The 20,497-nt window shown below is 41.8% G+C and overlaps 2 protein-coding genes across 3 annotated transcripts in view; one reads left to right on the top strand and one right to left on the bottom strand.

Moving 5' to 3' along the window:
* The first annotated feature begins 788 nt into the window (after positions 1-788).
* On the top strand, positions 789-6,936 carry LOC139328762 (somatomedin-B and thrombospondin type-1 domain-containing protein). The gene is made up of 5 exons (XM_070958760.1): positions 789-1,023; positions 1,467-1,658; positions 2,960-3,038; positions 3,156-3,338; positions 4,744-6,936. Exons 1-5 carry the CDS (start codon positions 789-791, stop codon positions 4,859-4,861), a joined length of 807 nt encoding a protein of 268 aa, XP_070814861.1. The 3' UTR covers positions 4,862-6,936.
* kcnb1 (potassium voltage-gated channel, Shab-related subfamily, member 1) overlaps positions 5,255-20,497 on the bottom strand; it is a 34,177-nt gene continuing 18,934 nt past the window's right edge. For both annotated transcript variants that reach the window (XM_070958759.1, XM_070958758.1), the window contains one exon: positions 5,255-13,152. In XM_070958759.1, coding sequence (XP_070814860.1) covers positions 11,230-13,152 — 1,923 coding nt within the window. In that variant the 3' untranslated portion in view covers positions 5,255-11,229. The remainder of the gene's footprint in view (positions 13,153-20,497) is intronic.

The raw sequence follows: 20,497 nt of genomic DNA, 5'->3' as shown, positions 1-20,497 counted from the left end.
AGGCACACATGGGCCTGGGAAGCTGGCCCCGTCACCAACAGATCAAGAGAGGGGGGAGTGAAGGAATTTAGGCAAACAGACATTTTTTTTTTTGTGTTTTCTTTCTTTTTTCTGTGCGCATTACTGATGGCTTCTACAGAAAATATACACAATGCAAATGATGCGGCTCAGCGGGGGTCTACATTTTATTAGACCCCCGCTACGTTTTATTCTGTTGTGCTGTCTTTATCTTTTCACATCACTTTTCTTGCTCCATTAATGCACAGAACATTTAAAGGAACTGCAGGGTGGTAATACTAATACATATGGTGCAAGGCAGACAAACTGAATCTGAATACAGTGGGAGGAGATGTTCTTTTCACTGTCCTTTCATGATGCTCGGAAAAGATCAGGGAGGCAATGTAACTGGGGAAGTGACAAACTAACTGTTTATTATGAGATATATATATATATGTATATATCACTTTGGTCTTATAATTGTCTAATTGATGTCACGTTAAATTCAGTTCTCGGGGTTTCTCGTGCAGCACAGCACTTTTCCTGCACTGGTGAACTGTTCCTTTAAGAGATGCAGAGTTGACACATGAATAACTTCCAACTCACCGATCAGCTTCACCTCCTGATGGTCGCAGTTCTGACCTAACTGACCACACATGATGGGAGTTTATTGTAAAGACTTGAAGAGGACAGCACTCCTCTGGTGAGTCAGACAGGCCGGGGATCACTGTTCAGTACGTCGTTGCACTAAATTAACCAAACTTGTTGAAGTGCATGTTGGCTCCTTCGTGATGACAGTCTGGAGGAGCTGCAGCTCTGTGGCTTTGGTTTGTCTCGGAGTGTCTTTATTCCTGGTGGATCCCTGTCAGTCGGGCTGTCGGGAAATGGATCTGTGCTGCCCCGGCCGGGATCCGTCATGCATCAGCAGGGGGTGGAGGTCGGACCGGTCCTATGGCACCTGCTACTGCGACCAGGCCTGCGTGTCCACCCTGGACTGCTGCCACGATTATGAGACAGCCTGTCCAGGTGGGTTTATGCTGCTGTCAAGAAAACTTCTGTTAAATCTCCAGTGCGTTTCACTGTTCAACATGTTCATAAATAACCAAAAATAGAACTAATAGAAATGCTTCAACAAAGGATTTTGCATTAAAAGCCAAATGTTTATGCCATGGGAGGCTGGTAAATGATCATAGTGAGATCATATTAACAGGATTTAAGATGATCTCCCTATAAAATCCTATAATGGTTTGATTTCCATTAATACATAGCTGTATTGTTTCTACCTCAACTAACCCCTCAACAAACTCAGTGACAAAGCATGCATGTGTGCCAAACATCCACTTTCCTGTCCCCACTATAACGTCCTGATTTCCTGAAATCAGTGCGGCCTCTGGAGTTGTAGACACATGAAAACTATTAAGGGATTTATATGATGCTGGTTTCCTCGTGTTCTGCCTCGTTCTCCTCAGCGGTGTCCTGTGTGGTGAGCGAGTGGGCCCAGTGGTCAGGCTGTGCCGAGTCCTGCAGGGCCACGTTCCGCAGGCGCAGCAGGACCATCCTGCAGGAGCCGCTCAATGCTGGCAAACTCTGTCCCCATCTGGAGGAGCAAGCCGGCTGTGCAGAGTACTGGTCTCAGCAAGGGCACTGTCCGAACTCACTTGGTGAGTGAAACTAAACTGGATCTTTCCAAAGGCCTGAAGACAGTTCACCCATTGAGACATACAGTATGTGTATATTAGCAGAATTTGTGATGCTGACAGTTATTAAATGAAAAACATTACTGGCTTCGAGAGTCACTTTGATAAACAGAGTTATTAGATCAGGTTACATCTGAAGTACACAGCTGGGACAGATCACAATTTCTTAGCAATGTTAAAAAATAAAACAAGTCTAAGTTGTTAACTGACCTGTAAAAGACACATTTGTGAAGATCAGTTAATACAAAATCCACCAGTGGTGGAGGAAGTGCTCAAATCCTTCACTTCATCAAAAGTGACAATCCCACAGTGTAAAAATACTCTGTCACGTCAAAGTCCTGCATTCGACATTCTACTTGAGTAAAATTACATAGCAGCAAAATGTCCTTAAAATATCAAAAGTAAGTTTGATACTCATGCAAAATGGCCTTTTCAGAGTGTTGAATGATGGAACATTCAAAGTCTTGGACATAATAATTTGTACAGTCAAGTTATTATCATGTGCAACAAGATAAAGAATCATATTTTCATGACTTTAAATTTTCAGTTTATAACTTTACATCTTGAGTAGGTCTAATCAGCAGCATACTGTAACTGCACCTGTATGTGGGGCCTTTAATGTATAACTATGCATCATATTTGTTACAGGACAGATGTTACACATCTGACTCATCAGTAACTACATGGAATGTAACACTGAAACTCAATGAAACAGAGTGTATGCAGAACAAGGATTTTTTTTCCATTATTACTGCCTTATCATTCTACACACACACACACACACACACACACACACACACACACACACACACACACATATATATATATATAATTAATATGGGTCATGATACTCACTGCCTTTGCTGCAGCACACTAGAGTATTTTTTTCTTTTTTATAGAACAGTTGTGACTGTATGTTTCACAGTTAGTGATGGAGATCCTGATGCATAGGGTGTTTGGACATACTGTAGTAGCAGTTAGATGACATATCTGATAAAGCCTATGAGTGAAGCTATTTCTCTCCACTTTCCAGGCTGTCATGTTTCCTTTCTTCAACATGGAAAATACGTAAAATACAATGTCATTTCAGACGTGCATGCGCCCATATAAATTTTTCTTAGCTTCCTCAATTTGAAAATGACACACCAGAAAAACCCACGTTCACGAACATTTTTCCAGCACATGCTCATTTTAAATGCATGAGGCCCCAGTGCTGCAACATACAGTCACATGTAATGTTCTTATCACAAATGTTCCCTCTGCAGTTCCAGCGCTTATTATCACTGGTGGCTATGGCAACGCCAGGAAGAAAAGAGACATCCCTGACAGCAACGACATTATAGGGTAACACGTCTCCAGAAAAATGGGAAATGACACTCTTTTTGCCTTTGATATCTCCTCGTGCATTGTCAGCATGTTTTCAGCCTGAGCTTTGTTTGTGTGTGTGTTTGTGTAAAACAGGTATTGTGTCCAGTTTCAGTTGACCTCTCTGACAAAAGGGTGCCAGCAGAGCACGGGCCCACACACCCAGTGGATGCAGTACCTGAGGGAGGGGCACCGCGTGTGTGTCGAGTGCCAGCCGCCTGCTCTCGCTGCTGGACAGACACACTGCACCGGAGACGGAGAGCAAAACCAACAGGACAGGCAAGAATGGAGAATATTGTCACATCACAACTCACTTTTTTTAACCAAGAGAAAGAAAAGTTTGTCAGTTAACATTATTCGAATTTGGAAAGCCTCACAAATTTAAGCCTGTGTTGTTCAGAAAATGTTAATAAGAGATAGATAAGGTATTTGTTTTGAAAGACCAGCCAAAGGCTTATTCAACCATGAAATTAGCTTGGAGTTAATTTTGCTCACATGTAAAGAAACTCATTGTTGAGCATAACTGCACTAATGAAGGTGACCTTTCCGCCTCACCCTATGGCAGTCAAATACTCTGTAATTACCAGCTAAAAACAGTAAATTACAAAGTAATTACAATTTTTTAAAACGCACCACTTGTCCTTCAAGATTAATAACATGTAATGATATTTGCCCGGAAAGAATATCACAAAATATCACAGACGGCTTTAAATGGTGTGAATATTGTTCTGTTTACTAATGCACATACAATATATTTGTTTGTTTGGTGCAGATACACAGGAAATATGATCATAATGTAGAAATCCAGTTTAAAAAAATCTTTGCACCCTTTGGGACAAACACCCCTTATAGTTGAGATTTAGATGAGAAGATCTGGAGTTTTCTTGCAAACAAATAAAAAAAAGTTATGTTTACATTGAGTCTTATTCATCAAAGGTGTTATGTGTATCCCTGAGGTCTCTCAAACATGACGAATGCATTTCCTTCCTCATTAAACTCCTGCAAAGCTGAATTTTCTTGAAGGTTTGAAACTTGCAGTGTTTACCTCCGTGTTTGTCACTGAGCAGTCCTCTCGTTTTCTGCCTGTGCTGGTGCATTGCTGCATATCTTTGAGCATTATGGCTACCTGTAGATCATTGGAATAGTAAAACACCTTCGGATTTCGTGTCACCGGTGTGCACATGTGCTACATGCATGTGTATGACACCATTGCACTGCTATAGGTTAAAAATGCCACAGGGAACCTTTAATTCCAAGACACGTTCATCCTAAATGTAAGCCTTTTCATATGCAAAGGAGCTTTGTTTGTGAGTGGGCTTATATTTAAGTGAAAAGAAGTATGTGTGCAGATAAATGTACTTATCTCTGCAGCAAAGAAAGATTGTCACACTGCATAGACTGAAGATCCTGGCCCCGGTTTGTGTTCATGACGCAATACCTAGGTCTGTATGTTGAGATGTGTAGTGGTGGAGAGAGTGCCGATGTGTGGATAAGCTCTAATGGAACAGCCTGCGTCACATTTCCAGGGTTTGTTTTTCATCTGGTCTGCACCCTTTGTCTCAGATTTGATCAGTAACAATGAGGATTACCACTAGATGGCAACATTGATCATCACTTGGATTTAAAAGAGAAATTTTGTGACCACTAACTCCTTCCTCCATCCCTCCTTTCCCTCCTCCTGCAGAAGACAGTCTCTCCAGTGGCAGGCGGTGGGAAACCCTCGATGCAGGGGTGTGTGGAGGCGTGTTGGGAGGCTGGAGGCCTGCTCCTGCCCAACAGCTCACAGCTTCCTCTTCATCTAACATCCTCCTTCCTTCTGTTCGCCTGCCTCCTGTACATATTTACTCAGACACGTGCATAAAGAACAATCTGCCAGGATGTCTACAAGCAAACCAGATTTATTACAAACAAGAGACGCTAAACCTGCTCTATTAAAGAGTGCTGGTCAATGCTCAGTTGTGCCCTTTTAGTTCAAATGAAACCAAATTCTATCTTTTCCAGATTGGCGCAACTGTGTGTAAACATTTTATTAATGTGGCTGAATTTGTGGCAATGAGAATTCCTGTATCTTAGTCAGAATATAAGAAATGTGCTGTCCTCACTGCACAACACAAACCTTAATAATACATGTTCCTGTTTTAGTCTGCATCAAAAACTGCAATAACATTTCACAAATGAAAGTCAGTGAATCCTAATCAAAATGTAAAGTGATCTGATTTATTTCATTTTGACTCATCCACGGGAAATTTTGCTTTTCTTAAGAAATAGAAATATCTTGGGACATAGAGACACTTTTTTTGTTGTTTTTTTTTTACATGACAAGTACTGGCTCTGTGTGAATCACAACCAGTCACAACGCCAAAGTTACGACATGCACTGAACAGTAGAACATTTATACAGAAACAACAGCATAGAAAGTCAACAGGTAAAAATTTGCTTGTTTTCTTTTTTTTTTTTTTTTTTTTTTTTACAAAACAGACAGTCTCGGGACCTACAAACAACATTGTATAAGAGCTGGCTAAGGTCGTTCAAATATCGTTTTTTTCAATTCCCTGGAAACAGTGTACTTTACAAAGACTGATGGCTTAGGCAAGGTTGGGGTCAATTCCACTGAGAGCTTAAAACGTAGAAAAAATATAGTTTATGTTTTAAATTTGTACCAGGTCGTAATTCGTCTCATGCTGTAATACTGGTTACTATTATTGTGTCATGTGTAATGTGTATCTTACTCCAACAAGGCATCCTGAATCGACCCCAACCCTGTAATACAGTGTTAGATTCAGAGTATGTGGAATTGGGCTACTTGCTAAAGCAGTGGTTCTCACTGGGTTTTGGAAACTACCACATGTCCTTGAAAAGGGTCCTATGGGATTCTAACAAAAATGAAAACGACTTGAACCTCTTTACAGATAAATTTAGCAGCTAGCACGACAACCGAATTCTATTTTAGGTTTCAAATAAATGCGGTTACTGTACAGTGGGGAGTCTTGTTATGGAAAAGTTTGAGAAAACTGTGCTCTTCATCTTAATTTGTGTCACTGAATGAGAAATAAAACAAGTCACTTGAGTGTGTTGTCTTCATAAAGCTTGGTGGTTTAGTCCTTTGATTCATATCAGAGTTTCTCAGAGTTGAAATGAAAATCTCTTTCATACTATCAGATTTCATTAATTTGAATGGCTCCCTTGGAGATGGAGGGGAGTAAAGTGCCCAAATAAAAATAAAAACAAGGATGACTTGAAAAATAAATGTTTTTTTTGTACTATTGTGGTATCATGTCACAGTATCACAGTCTAGGTATCAAATCAACACCATGCTTGATGTTTCTTTGCCTTGTCTAAAAACTTAGTATCATTACTGGAATCAGGATTTCAATAGCTGTGTTTGTGTGTGCGTGTGCACATTGGTGTGCATTTGTGTAATATTTGCCCATAATAAATCTCAGTCCTCTGCAGTAGTGCTTGCTGCCTACTCATGGAATATTGATTGTCATCATTGTTGAGAGATATTTCAATGAAAAATAGTCCCTGACAACCGTAACATAGGAAACCTAAATGATGGGACTTCATGAGAGGTCTTGTGAGCTGCATGCCCGTCATCTTAGTGTTGACAAATGAAACTTAATGATCCTTTTTTATTTATTTTTCTAAGTGATGTAATGCATTCAAAAGTCTGAGTGAAATGTGTTTCTTCACAACGTCAGAAAACATTCAGAAATCTCTGCGGACATTTAGATGTAACAGAGTAAAAGATGTTGAAATGTGTGGCACACATTGGCCTTGACTGTTCTCAAGATAAAGATAAATATGGAGTGAAAAGTCAATCGTGAACTACCATCTAACTGGTGGTCCCTGAACCAAACGTTTGTCTTTTTATTGTCTAAACAGAAGAAAATAAAATTTAAAGGACCAAGCTTGTATGTTGGTCGTGTTTTAATTTTCTAACTGAATCTGTGCCACTTCCACCTCATAACTTGATAGAAAGAAGAGTTTATTGGGCAAAGGATGAATTAATGTATGATTATAAGCAAAAGACCAGCCATTCAAAAAATAATCCAATCTGAATATCACCAGAGGCTTCCTGGAAAATGTTCAGTACCTGCGGCCGACAATGCCATAAGACATTTTCTCATTTTAAAATGAAATAATTTCATTTGGGAGCAATCTCTTTGCAGGTGATGCCCAAGTTTATGTTCGTGAGTGCGATCATTTCTAATATTACTTTATATGCAACATAGGACAATGATTAGAATACAAAAACAGTGTGATACATACACGCATGAAATGAATTTGTCTCCAGCTCAGACCAGCCACCCTTGCCTAATCATATGATATCTGCTAAATAAAGATTCATAAAATGCTCCTCTCATCCCTCTTTTCACTGCCTAAATGAAGCTGCACTTCAAACATTAAACGTGCGCTAAAGTAATCTTAATTTCTCATATGATTAGATTTCTCTTGGTATTACAATCTGTGTTACGGCTGCATGTAAGAATAAGAACTGCAGGTAGAAAAAAAACAAAACAAAAGCAGGATTCCCCCGACATGCATACATTCATATCGGAAACAGTTCATTCTTTTCCATTAAGCGGCAGCCACACTGCTCTAATGCCCTGGCTTTACAGCAGTCATACACACACATACACACACGGTTCCCTCTGCCTCTCACAGTCATTGCTATTCCTTTCACACCTCTGCTCCTCTCACTATGGGAGAGCAATATGAAATGGTTCAACTCTGTGATTAAAACAGGAAATGAAATCAGGGTTTGTGATTAAACTCAAGCACAACAGTAAAAATCTTATGTAGATCACCTTCTGCTGACTTTTGAGCCAAATTTTAACCAACACCTACATTTATGATAACCTTCTTTATTTGCATCCTTTACCAATATATTTGTGTCAGGAGGCTTTTACAGTTTGGTCTGAATTTGTTGGCAGTGAGGTTCTTCTTCACTCAGCTCATTAACGCTGGAGAAAGTTGCGAGGACATAAGACATACCTGCTCTTGAAATTCTTAAAGGCATTAGAAAAATGATCTCCTTTCACATTTTAAATTGGGCTTGAGGGGGTGGACAGTGAACAGCAGATTATTAACTCTTTACACTAAACCTGCTCATGTTACCATGATCTATATGGATGTATTACTTTACCGTCTCTATCATGCTTCTCTCAGGAGATGGAGCACTTGTGTCCCTCTATTTCTGTGTATATGTCTTTGTAACAAGTTGTTTTAACAGTGACACTTATCTGTTAGGTAAGACTGTTTCCCTCCACTGTACAGTAGTATAAACACATAATAGAGAATGCATTGTGGGGAATTGTAGTATTTATGGGATGCTACAGAGATTTTAGACATAAACATAACAATGCACAAGGTCCTTACATCATAATGTTGCTTTTACACAGTACTCATAAATATGCACAGAAAGGAGTAGCTCCGCTAACATGTGACTACTGTGCATACCTGCCACTTTATGGGTACATGAGTGTATTCCTGTATATGCTTTGAACACACGTTACATGCATCAAGACCTTCCCGCCCCAATTAACAAACCATCGCTGAGCTGCTGCCAGCTTTTGAGGACAGCTGCTGTCACCATGGAAACTAAGTATATCTATCGACCCTGAAGATTGTCTTCCATACCTGCATGTATCCTCAGTGGGTGTGTGTGCTCATGCATGGGTTTTTTTCAGGTCGGGCATTTAAAACTAACTTGTGGTAAAGTTAACCTGACTGTGTATATTCAGTGCTGTTACAGTGTATGTTGATGATTTAAGGTAGAAAGTAGAGATGGAAAACCTTCCTGCTTTCAGTATCAAATACATGCATAATCCACTGTCTGAGAGTGTGATCTCTTTGGCTGTTTTCATGCTGGCCAAAGGAAGGCCAATGCATGCTGAACACCTGTGACGGAAATCCAAACTTTGTGTCAGTAATCATATTCTGTAAACATAAAAACCGGGTAACACTTCATCTAAAAGGGCGTGCATGAGACTGACAAGACCACTGTTAATGGCAGCAGTCATAAACATTCATAGATCCTTCATATTCATGACAGACTGATATGATAGTTTCATGGCAGTATCACGACAGTCTTATAGGCATGGATTTTGGGTGGGACACAGGGAACCCCCCCCCCAATTAGAACACATACATTAAGTGCTTAGATGCATTAGTGCCTCCGGTAAAGTGGGTAGTAGCAGTTTGCAACCTTAAAAGCAATGGTTGTAATCTGCCATAAAACGGAAACACAAAGGAGCAGCCATGCACCGTTCATCAGCATGGAGGAGCCGGAGGGGAAAGGAGGAGGAGGTCCAATACTAGGACCTTTTTTCTCAAATTGTCTCAGAACCAAGTTGAGAGTTGTGATGGCAGTGAATGAGCTACTAGCTAATGTTTTTGAGTTTACATCAAGAAGTGCTGTTCGCTAACTCATCTTAAGGTGATGTTTCAGTAAGAGTGATTTCAAAAAATCATTCCGAAACACAGATATGTGGGGTAGATTTTGAATGTGTTGTTTGAATATGAGCAGAAATCTTGCTCATACAAGCTATCAAAGTCCAGGAGCCTGTACAGTTATTAAAATAGGTTAATGTAGTGTTGATGGGAAAAGGTCACATGCATATTTAAAGAGCTTACTTCCCCAAACAAAAGACACAAAAGAGGATGGAAGAGTAAAACATGCCTGCGTGTGTTGACTCAGCAGGAATAACATTATATGAGAAAACTTGATCTACAGCAGACTAAATATGTGAAAGCACTACAGATGCCTGAGAGCCTTACTGCATTATACTCCATTATATTTCCAATTGCCACCTATGCCTGATTTTTGTGTTTTCCTTTAAACAAATTTCCACCTTTAATTGATGCAGAAAAGGCACAACTTGGTGGAGAACAGCTCCCCAGAATGTGGGAAATAGTTTGATGCTCAGAATGTCCTGAGGGAGGATCTTCAGACTGCCCATACCCCCTCCCTACCCACCCCTTGCTGAAATGAAATCTACACCCTTGGTCTCATGCACACCCCTTCAAATGAAGTGTTACCAACTATTTTCATATATTTAATTTCTAAAAGCGTCTCACATTTTTGTATGTTGATTGACTGGGCGCATGCATGCTTCATAAATGTGTGCTTTCTGCAGCAAACATATCATTTCTGTGTTAGCTCGTATCAAAAATTCTTGGTCCACTAACATCCCTTAGAAATGATACTGAGGTGCTAAGACAGTATTCACTGGTTAAGATCTGAAGGTTTCATCCATTCTCACCATGACATGATAACATAGGGGATACCAAAATGCTGTTCAATAAAGAGTGTTTGTTATAACTTATTATGGGCTGAAGCCTCCGATAACTGCAGCCTTTGTGCCTAGAACCTTATTGAACCTTATACAGGATTACTCTTCACATATTATGACACAGCAGACTAGCAAATCACATATTTCTATAAGGAACTCTCTCTTATCTATATAAAAATAAATCAGGTAAAGACAATCTCAAAAGTGTGTATACATGAATTACCATTAGATCACCCATCAACATTCACACTCACTCACACACATGCACATACACACTTATATGCAGACATGCACACCCCCAAATGCAATGACTAAGGCCAGTTTTGGGAATGGAGGGCACAAGTAAGTAGCTTATAGGCTTCTAGGTCCTCCCCTGTATCTCCAAGACTACAAAATGAACTGGGACTCAGTAATGGGACAGTGGGCAGCTGGGATATTTTTTTTCCCCTGGAGAATATAGAGATACCCTCCCTGCCACTAAAACCAGCAGTCGGTTGGATTACACCAGTTATGACCACTCTCTTAATGACTCTGGTTCCACAGGAATCTCTGAAGAGACCAGTTGGCTACCTGGGAGTGCTCTTTTGTGTTGTGGGTGTATATTACCGCTAATAGGAATGAGCTGAAGGAGGGGCAGTGATATTCTCCAATTTAGAAGCGTTTTTCTCCCAGAGTATTCACCACACATGTTCACCCTGAGCTTAATGCTCAGTGGCATGCTCAGGTAATTTGTAATTTGAAATGTTCTGGTGAGACCCTTTGTCTCTCTCTCTTTCCTTTGTCTCTGGCTTATAGAGTGTTTTTAGTCTCTCCGATATCTCCATCACAAAACACTCTCCCAGCTTCCCATTTAAGTCTGTTCCTCTTGTACCTCAAAGGCTTGTATCCAAAGTATTTTGACGTCCCCTCTCAACCTTTGGTCTACGTGACATCTCAGGTCCTACATGATTTTCATGAGCTACCCCACGAATCCCTTCAACAGGGAACAGACAGTTTTGGCCCAGCATTTTTTGGGCTGCTTCTAAATGGTTGGTGCCTTTCTGGTAATTGATGTTGATGCTGCGTTTCGGGCTTGAACCAGCCAAAAGACGCTCTGAGGGACTGGCGTCAGAGATGTCGCGGAGGTGCTCATCATCATCTGTATCTGCGTCGATGTATTTGCTGATGGAGGAGTCGTGGAAGGTGAAGACAGTTGGGACCAGGGCAGTGCTGTCTGGGGACTTCGGTGGGGTTCTGCTGCTGGCAGTGGTGTAGACAGAAACTTCAGGGCTTAACAGAGAGTGGTCTGATAGGACTGAGCTGTCTGAGAGTGGGGACGGGCCTGACTCCCCTTCACTGCGACAGCTTCCTTTGGGGATAAGGCCTTTTGAGGAGTTGCCAGAAAAGAAGAATTTCCGTGCATTATCTGAGTATGAGGGCTTTGTGACAGACACAGGGGTCAACATGGGCTCATGCTCCCCAGTGGTATGACCTGTTTTTGCACTGCCGTACAGGGACAAAGCTGTAGCCGGACTATGGGAGAACCGGTTACTTTCCTGAAGACCAAGGTCCATTGCTGGACTATGGGGGAAGCGTGGATTCTCCTGGAAGTCTGTAGCACAACTGATATAGCTGTCGATACTGGACAAGCTTTTCATGTCTCCCACCCCTTCTCTGGTTCCTAACACGGGTGGCCCATGATCTTGGATGGCCCCTAACTCTATTTCATCCCTCTGTTTACCAACTCTGGAGCCCCTGTCTTTAGCATTGAGGTTTGGCTGGGATTGCGTCTTGGCCATCTGATTGTACATCTCCTCCAGCTTCTGAACATTTAGCCTCTGGGGACTGCTGGCACGAGCTTTGCTGGGAGAGCCTAACTCCTGGGCATTGAAGGAACGGTTTGAGCTTGTCTCTGATGCAGCCCTCTTCGGGGTCCATTTCCAACGGCTTGGAGAGAGGTGGTTGTCGTGAGGCCTCTCACTTTTCTCTACCACTACATCCATCAGCTCTGCACTACGAGCAAATGCCTCTTTCAAGTTCATGGAGACAATGCTACCATTTCTCTTTGCCCTCTCTAGGGCCTCCCTTCGTTTAAGTGCCTTCTCCTGCCTCTTCTGCTCCTTGTAGAATTCAGAGAAGTTATTTACAATAATGGGAATAGGTAGGGCAATCACCAGTACTCCAGCTATGCAACATAAACCCCCCACTATCTTTCCCAGAAGAGTTTTTGGGTAGATATCTCCATAGCCTACTGTGGTCATAGTAATAGTAGCCCACCAGAAAGAAGCTGGAATGCTTTTAAACTTTGTATCCTCCTCATCCTTCTCAGCGAAGAACACCAGACTGGAGAAGATCATGATACCCATGGCCAGGAAAAGGATGAGCAGGCCCAACTCATTGTAACTCCTCCTAAGAGTGAAGCCCAGAGACTGAAGTCCTGTGGAGTGTCGAGCCAGCTTCAGAATACGCAGGATACGCATGATACGAAAAATCTGAACCACACGACGGACGTTCTGAAATTGCAGCACACTCTTGTTGGATTCTGTCAGGAAGATGGTGACGTAGTATGGTAAGATGGCCAACAGGTCAATGATATTCAGGGGACCCTTAAAGAACTTCCACTTGTTGGGGGAGGACAGAAAGCGAAGGAGGTACTCCATGGTAAACCAGGCAATACATACAGCTTCCACATGTGCCAGTTGTGGATTGTCTGAGGACTGGCCAAACTCATCTGTGTCCTGCAGCTCTGGAAGGGTGTTCAGAGACAAGGCAATGGTGGATAGCACGATGAAGAGGATGGAGATGATGGCCAGGATCTGAAAGACAAATTTATAAAAATAATATCAGTAAGCACTGCAGGATCATGGATCATGGAATTGCATATATCATTTCTTACAGTTATCTTTCGTCTTTATTACAGGCTATGCAAAATAAAATAAATGCACATCCAGTGTATTCAAGGGTTTTGATTACAATATGAAAGTGCTGACTGTAAGTGAATTCCAATAACATTACAGTCTAAAAACCTTCAATAAATGCCGGAAGTGTGTGATTGGCTGAGAGCTAATGTAATGGATTGACTTTGACCACTTATTTATTTATGACTCACTTATCAGGCTTATCCACATGAGTGAGTTTGCTCGAGTGGAAAACAGTATTTAGTGACCAATAAACAAAAGCGTCACTGAATACAGTATATCTGACTTTTTGAAAAACCTCTGTTTTTCAAATATAAAAGCTAAGGAATATTTTCATATAAATTTTAAAAATGTCAGCGTGCTACAAGCTGCAAACTGGACTCATTATCTCAGTCATGGTTTACCATGTTAGCATGTTAACATTTGCTACTTAGCAATACACACAAAATACAGCTGATGGTGGAAACAACATTTGTAAGTATTTAGTCATAAAAGAAATACTGACAAAGTGAATTTTCAACACTACTATAGATGAACTCAGGGGATCATCAAAGTCATTAGGATTAAACTTTTTGGGGGACTGGATATGGTTGTACGAAATTTCAGGGCAATCCATTAAGTAGTTATTGAGATAGCTATTTGGACCAAAGTGGTGGACCAACTGACAAACCGTCATTGCCATTCACAGAGGCATGCCGCTAGCATTGCTGCAGAAAACTTTTCGAGCATTATTGCACCTATAGTTGATTTGCTCTGGTCCAAATCAGCTGATGAGTTGTTGAATTTTGTGCATTTTCCCCTTATGTCTTTTTTTTTTGTCACACACAGAAAAATCCAACAGAGCCAAAATGCAAAACTACAAGCCACATGAGAACGTACCCTTCACTCACACTGTCCTGAAGAACGTCCACTGGCCAAATGCAAATTTGCACTAATCCAGATCCGACCATAATTTATTCTCCTACAAGTTGTTAGCAACTGCTTAATTTGCTTATCCACATCCCACCGTGGCTACAGGAGCTGTTTTGCTCGAGCTTGCAGAGTACGCCAAGTAGTTGGATCAGATCACAGTCGGATCACATCCCCACCACAAACTACCTGCTCCAGAGAGCATTTGGGATTGGACTGGAGACCACTTCCTCTAAAGAGTCTCTGTGCCATTACTGTGTTCACACCAGCCCAAATGAATTGCACCAAGGAGAAAAATGATCCAATTACAATACAGTTCAATCTAACTGTACTAAAAAGCACAGGTGTGAAAATGCTCTTATATTTAGAATGAGCAAAGTAACTTGCATAAAAACCTCCAGAGTGAGTATGGTCAAACAGAAGCTAGATGGTAAATGAAAACAGGATATGAACACAGAAAGAGACTTGAATGTGCTCCTGACCACTGAAATCTGCATGAAGTTACTCAGATAATCAGACAAGCCACAGCGCTGACCATACTCAGTATCCACAGTATCAGTGACTTGGTGAATGCAAGATAAAACAGCAAGGCGAAAAGACTTCAGGGCTCTGTAGAAGAATCTTTGTGCTATTTCACACAGGTTTTGCCCTCTAATGGTCTCTCTAGAGGGAAGAGGCCTATCATTGTCTGTCACTTGCACCCCCAGCTGAGACACCGCCTTGACATAAAAAGGAACATGCAATAGTCACATAGGAGCAGCGTGTCCCTAGAATCCACTGCAGTAGATGATGCCTGATTCACATTACATGGTACAGAGAACTGGTAAGTCTGTCAGAAAACAGCATTCTGACACAGGCACACTACCCCACTGACACTGCACCAATCATTCTAACAAGCAAGTACGTGGTGATAGACTACACCTCTTCTAGCACCGTATGACAGCTCTCTTCTCAACCAGCATTCATAGTGTAAACAAAAAAGCACTGTCTTTGCTTTGAAGTATATTATTCTTGTAGCTTGAGCTTGTTTGATCTGAATAAGTGACTACACCTCCATACCACAGCGAGGAATGCCAGAGGAAATGTTGCACTGCTATCCAGCCTGCGATATCCCTTCAGTCTCATGTGCAGCTCAGATAAAAGATCCTAGTAACAGTAAACAGAATGATTTCATGTTTATATGGTATATTTTGTGATTAAGCACTGCTGCTGTCAAAGTTGAGACTCTTTAAATCCATAAATTCACTGGTGTCACATCACAGACATACGAACTCCGCATCATCCACTCACCTGGTAAGACATTTTACTGCAACAGTTTTCATTTGAGCTAATCTTCAATTCTACAGAAGACAAAAAAGACATCTGGGGATTGTCCAATGGGAGCAAATAAGAAAGTATGAGCAGTATACTGTTTGGCTAAATGACCCTTTGAATTTTTGTTTCTACCAGCAATGGGAGATTGGTTCAGCTTGGCTATAAAAATATGCAAATTCAAAATGTATGCAGTTTTGTTTTTAAAGGTTTATTTTATGACTCATATAAAAATAATCCATGTTGGACATTGACTACTGCTGTGTGCATTCCACTGATAATACTTTATAGAGAGACTCCAGAATCAGCTTTCCTTAAAAAAAAAAGGGGGGGATGAAGGCCTCAAATTCAACAGCTCTCTCTTGATCTCACTGCTGGGGTATAAGAGCAATGCTCCTGCCTGACCTGAGTGATGATGATTCATAGACGGAGCATAATCCAGCAGTATAAATTGTGTATATTTATCATAAACTGCCATATGCTGCATATTCTCGTTTACAACCATTTTGATGCTTCTACACAAGTATGGCGCTTAAAGCATTATATATTCCTATTACTGACTAGAAAACTTCAGATTTTGTGGCTCACAAATGTGCCTCAAACTGTGCCTCCATGGTTCATGCTGATTTCACCTTTGTGGGAGGCTGCAAAATGGACTATAGAGCTGTTCCTTTAGTGGACCAAGAACAGAATTACTTCATGAACTAGTCTGTTTTATTAACCCTGAATGTGTCCAAGAAATTCTGACACAGGACCAAACAGCACAACTTAGATGGTGAGTAGGAGGTTGTAGCTGGAACACAGAGCTTATTTTGGCAAGAACCCACACGAATGAGGTTGGGATGTTACATGTTGAAATAAATCAGAGAATAGTTAAATATTTTCTCTCAAAATGAGTGCAGCTGAGAACACAAGGCAGTGTGTGAATACATATTGAGTACGGAGAGTCTGAGATTAATTATTTTCATTGTCATTTAATTTGAATCGCAAAACAATAAAAAATAAAAATTCTGTCCTCGCGCCTGCTGTTAAGCTTTGTCCAAATGTCATCCATGAAAAGGATCCAGTGGTTAAACACACAGCCACTTGTGTAAACAAACAGACAAAAGGCCAGGTTTAGCGCATGGTGCAGGGTTTCCCTATATATTGTCCAGAGGAAATTAAAGCGCCACCGCAGAAATAGGGCAAAAGTAATGGCTGTTAGGAGGTGATTGACAGTGTGGGGCTTGACAACGGCCTAATAATTCAGAGTCCACTCCCAGGAGTAAAAGTGATGGCTAAAGAGGCAACCTTATCTACGGCCAATCAGAGCAGGAGGACACTGTTGCCATAGCGTCATGGCAGGCATGAATAATGACCCTGTCTGTATATTTTCCTCCCTCTGTGCTCCTCTCCTTCTGCCCTGGAGAGGATCTATTTGAATCAAACACTTAAGGAGCAGAGAGGTGCCAGGAGCGGAGAACGAAGGTGGAGCTGACAGGAGCGCAGCGCGGTCAGGACTGGAAAACTAGGATGTCGTTAAAGAGAAAATTATTTCTACAAAGCGTAAATAATGTGGTGCGTTGCTTGAGAAAGGTTGCATCTATCTTTGTAAAAACAACCTCTTAAAGTTCACTCATTGAGTACTCAACAGAGCAGAATTTTAATGAGTCAGAAAAAGGATTGAGGCATTCTGCTAAGAAATCCAAACACGTGAAGCCATGGGAGGTTGTGACTACAGCAAGCAGGACAAAAAAGGGCAGAGGTAATAGGATTGGGAAGCTATATAAAGGTCACTAATGAAGGTGCTGTGTAACATTATGGTTATGAGGTCAAGCTCGGGGAGGAAACCCTGCACATTTCCCACTGGCCTATGCCCCTTTTGCCTCTACCCATTGTTCTCTCTCTCACGCTGCCTTGCTTGTCTTTAACTGTTTCTCCTGGGTTTATTAATGTCACGGGGCGCTAATTTCATCAAACTATTGCACTGGAAAAGATGAGATAAACCTTTCAGTGTACATAAAGGAGACTGCAAACAAACACATGTCTAGGAAAAGGTTGAATGGAGCTCCAGACGTGATTGCAATGGCATCGGCACAATTACGGACTATTTATAGACTCTCGGCGGACCCAGGTGCACACTTAATAAAACAGATGTTAATAGTGGCCACACCTTAAATTATGTCCTTTCTGTCATGCAAGTACAGAATGATGAATATTCAACAAAAAATGAGAGTGACTCCCAGCGAATGCTCCTTGGTGGCCTAATAAAAAGGAAGAAAAGGGAGGGAGATATTTATATCTAGAGGAGAGAAAAAGACAACATGTGTGCAAGAGATGGAGAGAGCGCGGGAGCAGATTGACAGGAAATCCCACTGTGACTCTAAACAAAGCCAGATCACACTGGCTTGTGTCTCTCATGGCGCGTTGTCATGTGGCTCGGCAGACACAATAGCCCGCACAGGCCCCCATCTTCTAGGACAAGGTGACACCAGCCCTCATTAGCCTGTTTGAAAAGATATCCTGGACACAATTGGTGTGAATGACGCCCTCAAACACCACCAAAATACATATACAGCCCTGTGACATCAGTTACAGGGATATAAATACTCTCATATATGGATATATATATAGGATAAAGCCTTCAGACATTGCACTGACACGATTGGCTCATACACTACACATACACCAAAACAATTTCAGCTCTCCAGAGGCACATACCCGCTTAGGGAGAAAAAAAAACCTCATTCATTTACAATTATTTCTTGGCATCTGACTGTAGATGTACTTGCGGTTTGTTGTGCCACCAGCTCTGGTTCAGCTGCGATGGCCTGGTTTTATGTTGGCTGAGTCCCAGCAGCTGTGATTAATTTTCTTTGTGCTACATTGGTTTTGTCAGGGTCAGGTCCATTCATCTGTCTACCCAACATTCGTCGAACAAGGATGGATCCTTGAACTCTGCGCTGTTTATGTAGGCTTTAAAAAAATGAACAATATCATACATTAGATGTTAACCGTTAAATTTCTGATGTTTATGTGAACATAGAACAGAAGGAAATGAATGGTCGCTGAAACATCAGCTAATAAAAACCACTGAACCCTGTTGGGCCACCTTAAAGCAGTATTAATAGATTCTTTTGGCCACATGGGAGTTGCAAAAACACTTGCAAATATACACTGGCCCATCTTCACCACAGATTGGTTTGGTAGTTGCATATTAGCCTTCATTTGGAGCTGCGTTTGTAGCCACACCACCAATATAGGTCCAATATGCACTCTATCCCCCCCCCCCCCCCCCAACTCCTAAGGGTGTGCAGGTGAGATGCTGATGTGGTGGAGGGCAGCAAGGTGTTGTGATGATAAAATGGTCTGTAGCCGATGGGAACTGTGGAGCTGGATGATATTTTTCTGTGGGTTCATCACTAGAAGTGACCCCTTTCACGTCACATGTAGTCATTTGATTGACTGTTAGTATAAAAATATTGATTAGTGCAGCTTTAAAGCAAGACTATGCAGGCTAACAGAAGAGACACAACTCATACTTATACAGCAATATCTGTCTAAAATTTGCTTAACTAACAGCCACCATTAGCTGCTGTACACCAGAGGTAAGACTGTGGCAGTCAAACCCCAGAGTGTCTTGAAATTAACAATTTATCAATTAAGAGTTGAACTTTTCATTTGTTTAGCAAAAGATTGTGCCATTTCTTTTTTTCAAAAGTTATATGGCTTTATGGGTTTCTGCACTCTTGATGCTGAGTTAGTCAGCTTGGTTTGAGGTCGTACTTGATTCAGTTGTTGATTTGGTTCAGCCACCCCTGGTTAGGTGCAGCTCAGGTTAGTGTCCTCACACTACATTAAGTTTGGTGGTATCCCAAGTGACAGTTAAGGAACTCCCCAACTCCCAGCGCTCCAGCTGGCACTTTTCTCATTAGCAGTAACAGGAGCAACAGACACACTGCTGTGCTTTAGCAGTGGAAGCATTTCCCTGTGAGTCCCAACACACTTGTCTGTTAAGTCCGCCAGCACTCGCCCAGGGAAACACATTAGACCTACCTAATAACGGCAGGTAATACTTTTAAACTTCCACTTAACACTTAAGTCGGCACAGACTGAAAGGTTTTGGTGAAGGTGTATTTATCTTCAGGTGAGTAAATCCCAGTCTTCCTTGATCGCTAAGATCCCCTGACTAGCTGACTTGCTTTCCCATCATCCCCTGAGCCGCATCCGAGGCCACAGGGATACCAAGCAGTGCTCTCCCAGCCTCGACTGCCAGCCACTGTCACCATGACAACCCCCTTGAAGCTCGACAGGAGGCGGCTACGTGGACCTGCTTGTGAAAAGCAAGTCTGACAGTCCCCCTCCCTCCCTCTCTCCTTGCTTCTATCCCTGATTTGTACCTTATTTAAAGCCAGCTCACCCAGCTTTGAACCATCTGTACCGCTCCAGTCTGTGTTCTATCTCTAGGTTTTTCTCGTTTGTGTCAGATTGCTGTTTGCATTGTGCTCTTAAAACTGACTGAATACTCAGTTACCGAAGCTCCCTCCTTCAGGCATGGACGTTTGAATAACGTGCCACACTTTTGCAGTTATGTCGTCTTAATGGATTTACAGGCATCACATAACCACACTGCTGATCTTCATCTCCATCAAGATGCTGTCGGAGGTCGACGGTACGACAGTAATAACGTGAGCATTAAATAATGTGGACTAATTCACGCCCCTGATTCTGAATGTGGACGGGCTCTGCCTCTCTGCCTGTGAGAGAGATGGGGTTTCCATGGAGACGGGAGGAGACTGTGTCTTCCACATTTCCCCCAGCATGATAGCTTGAAACACACGCACGCACACACATTTGCAGTGCTTTAGCTGTAGTCTCTCCGCCCTACATCACGTCTACTTGTAACGGCAGTGCCTCATTTATCTCAGCCTCCCACATCTTGCCAAAATGAATAAGTTGTATCTTGTGACTTGTTAAGGGAGCGACTGCCAGTCATTTCTACGCGTATGCACAGGCCAGATTCAAACTAGTGACCTATGATTGC

The sequence above is a fragment of the Chaetodon trifascialis genome, chromosome 3, assembly GCF_039877785.1.
Source record: "Chaetodon trifascialis isolate fChaTrf1 chromosome 3, fChaTrf1.hap1, whole genome shotgun sequence".
Taxonomy (NCBI): domain Eukaryota; kingdom Metazoa; phylum Chordata; class Actinopteri; order Chaetodontiformes; family Chaetodontidae; genus Chaetodon; species Chaetodon trifascialis.
This window is presented reverse-complemented; position numbering and strand designations above follow the sequence as displayed.

Excerpts from the sequence above, each read along its gene's own strand:
- LOC139328762 (XM_070958760.1), top strand. The coding sequence starts at position 789 with ATGACAGTCTGGAGGAGCTGCAGCTCTGTGGCTTTGGTTTGTCTCGGA. Across the intron at positions 1,659-2,959 it reads GCACTGTCCGAACTCACTTG|TTCCAGCGCTTATTATCACT; the intron begins GTGAGTGAAACT and ends TTCCCTCTGCAG. Across the intron at positions 3,039-3,155 it reads GACAGCAACGACATTATAGG|GTATTGTGTCCAGTTTCAGT; the intron begins GTAACACGTCTC and ends TGTGTAAAACAG.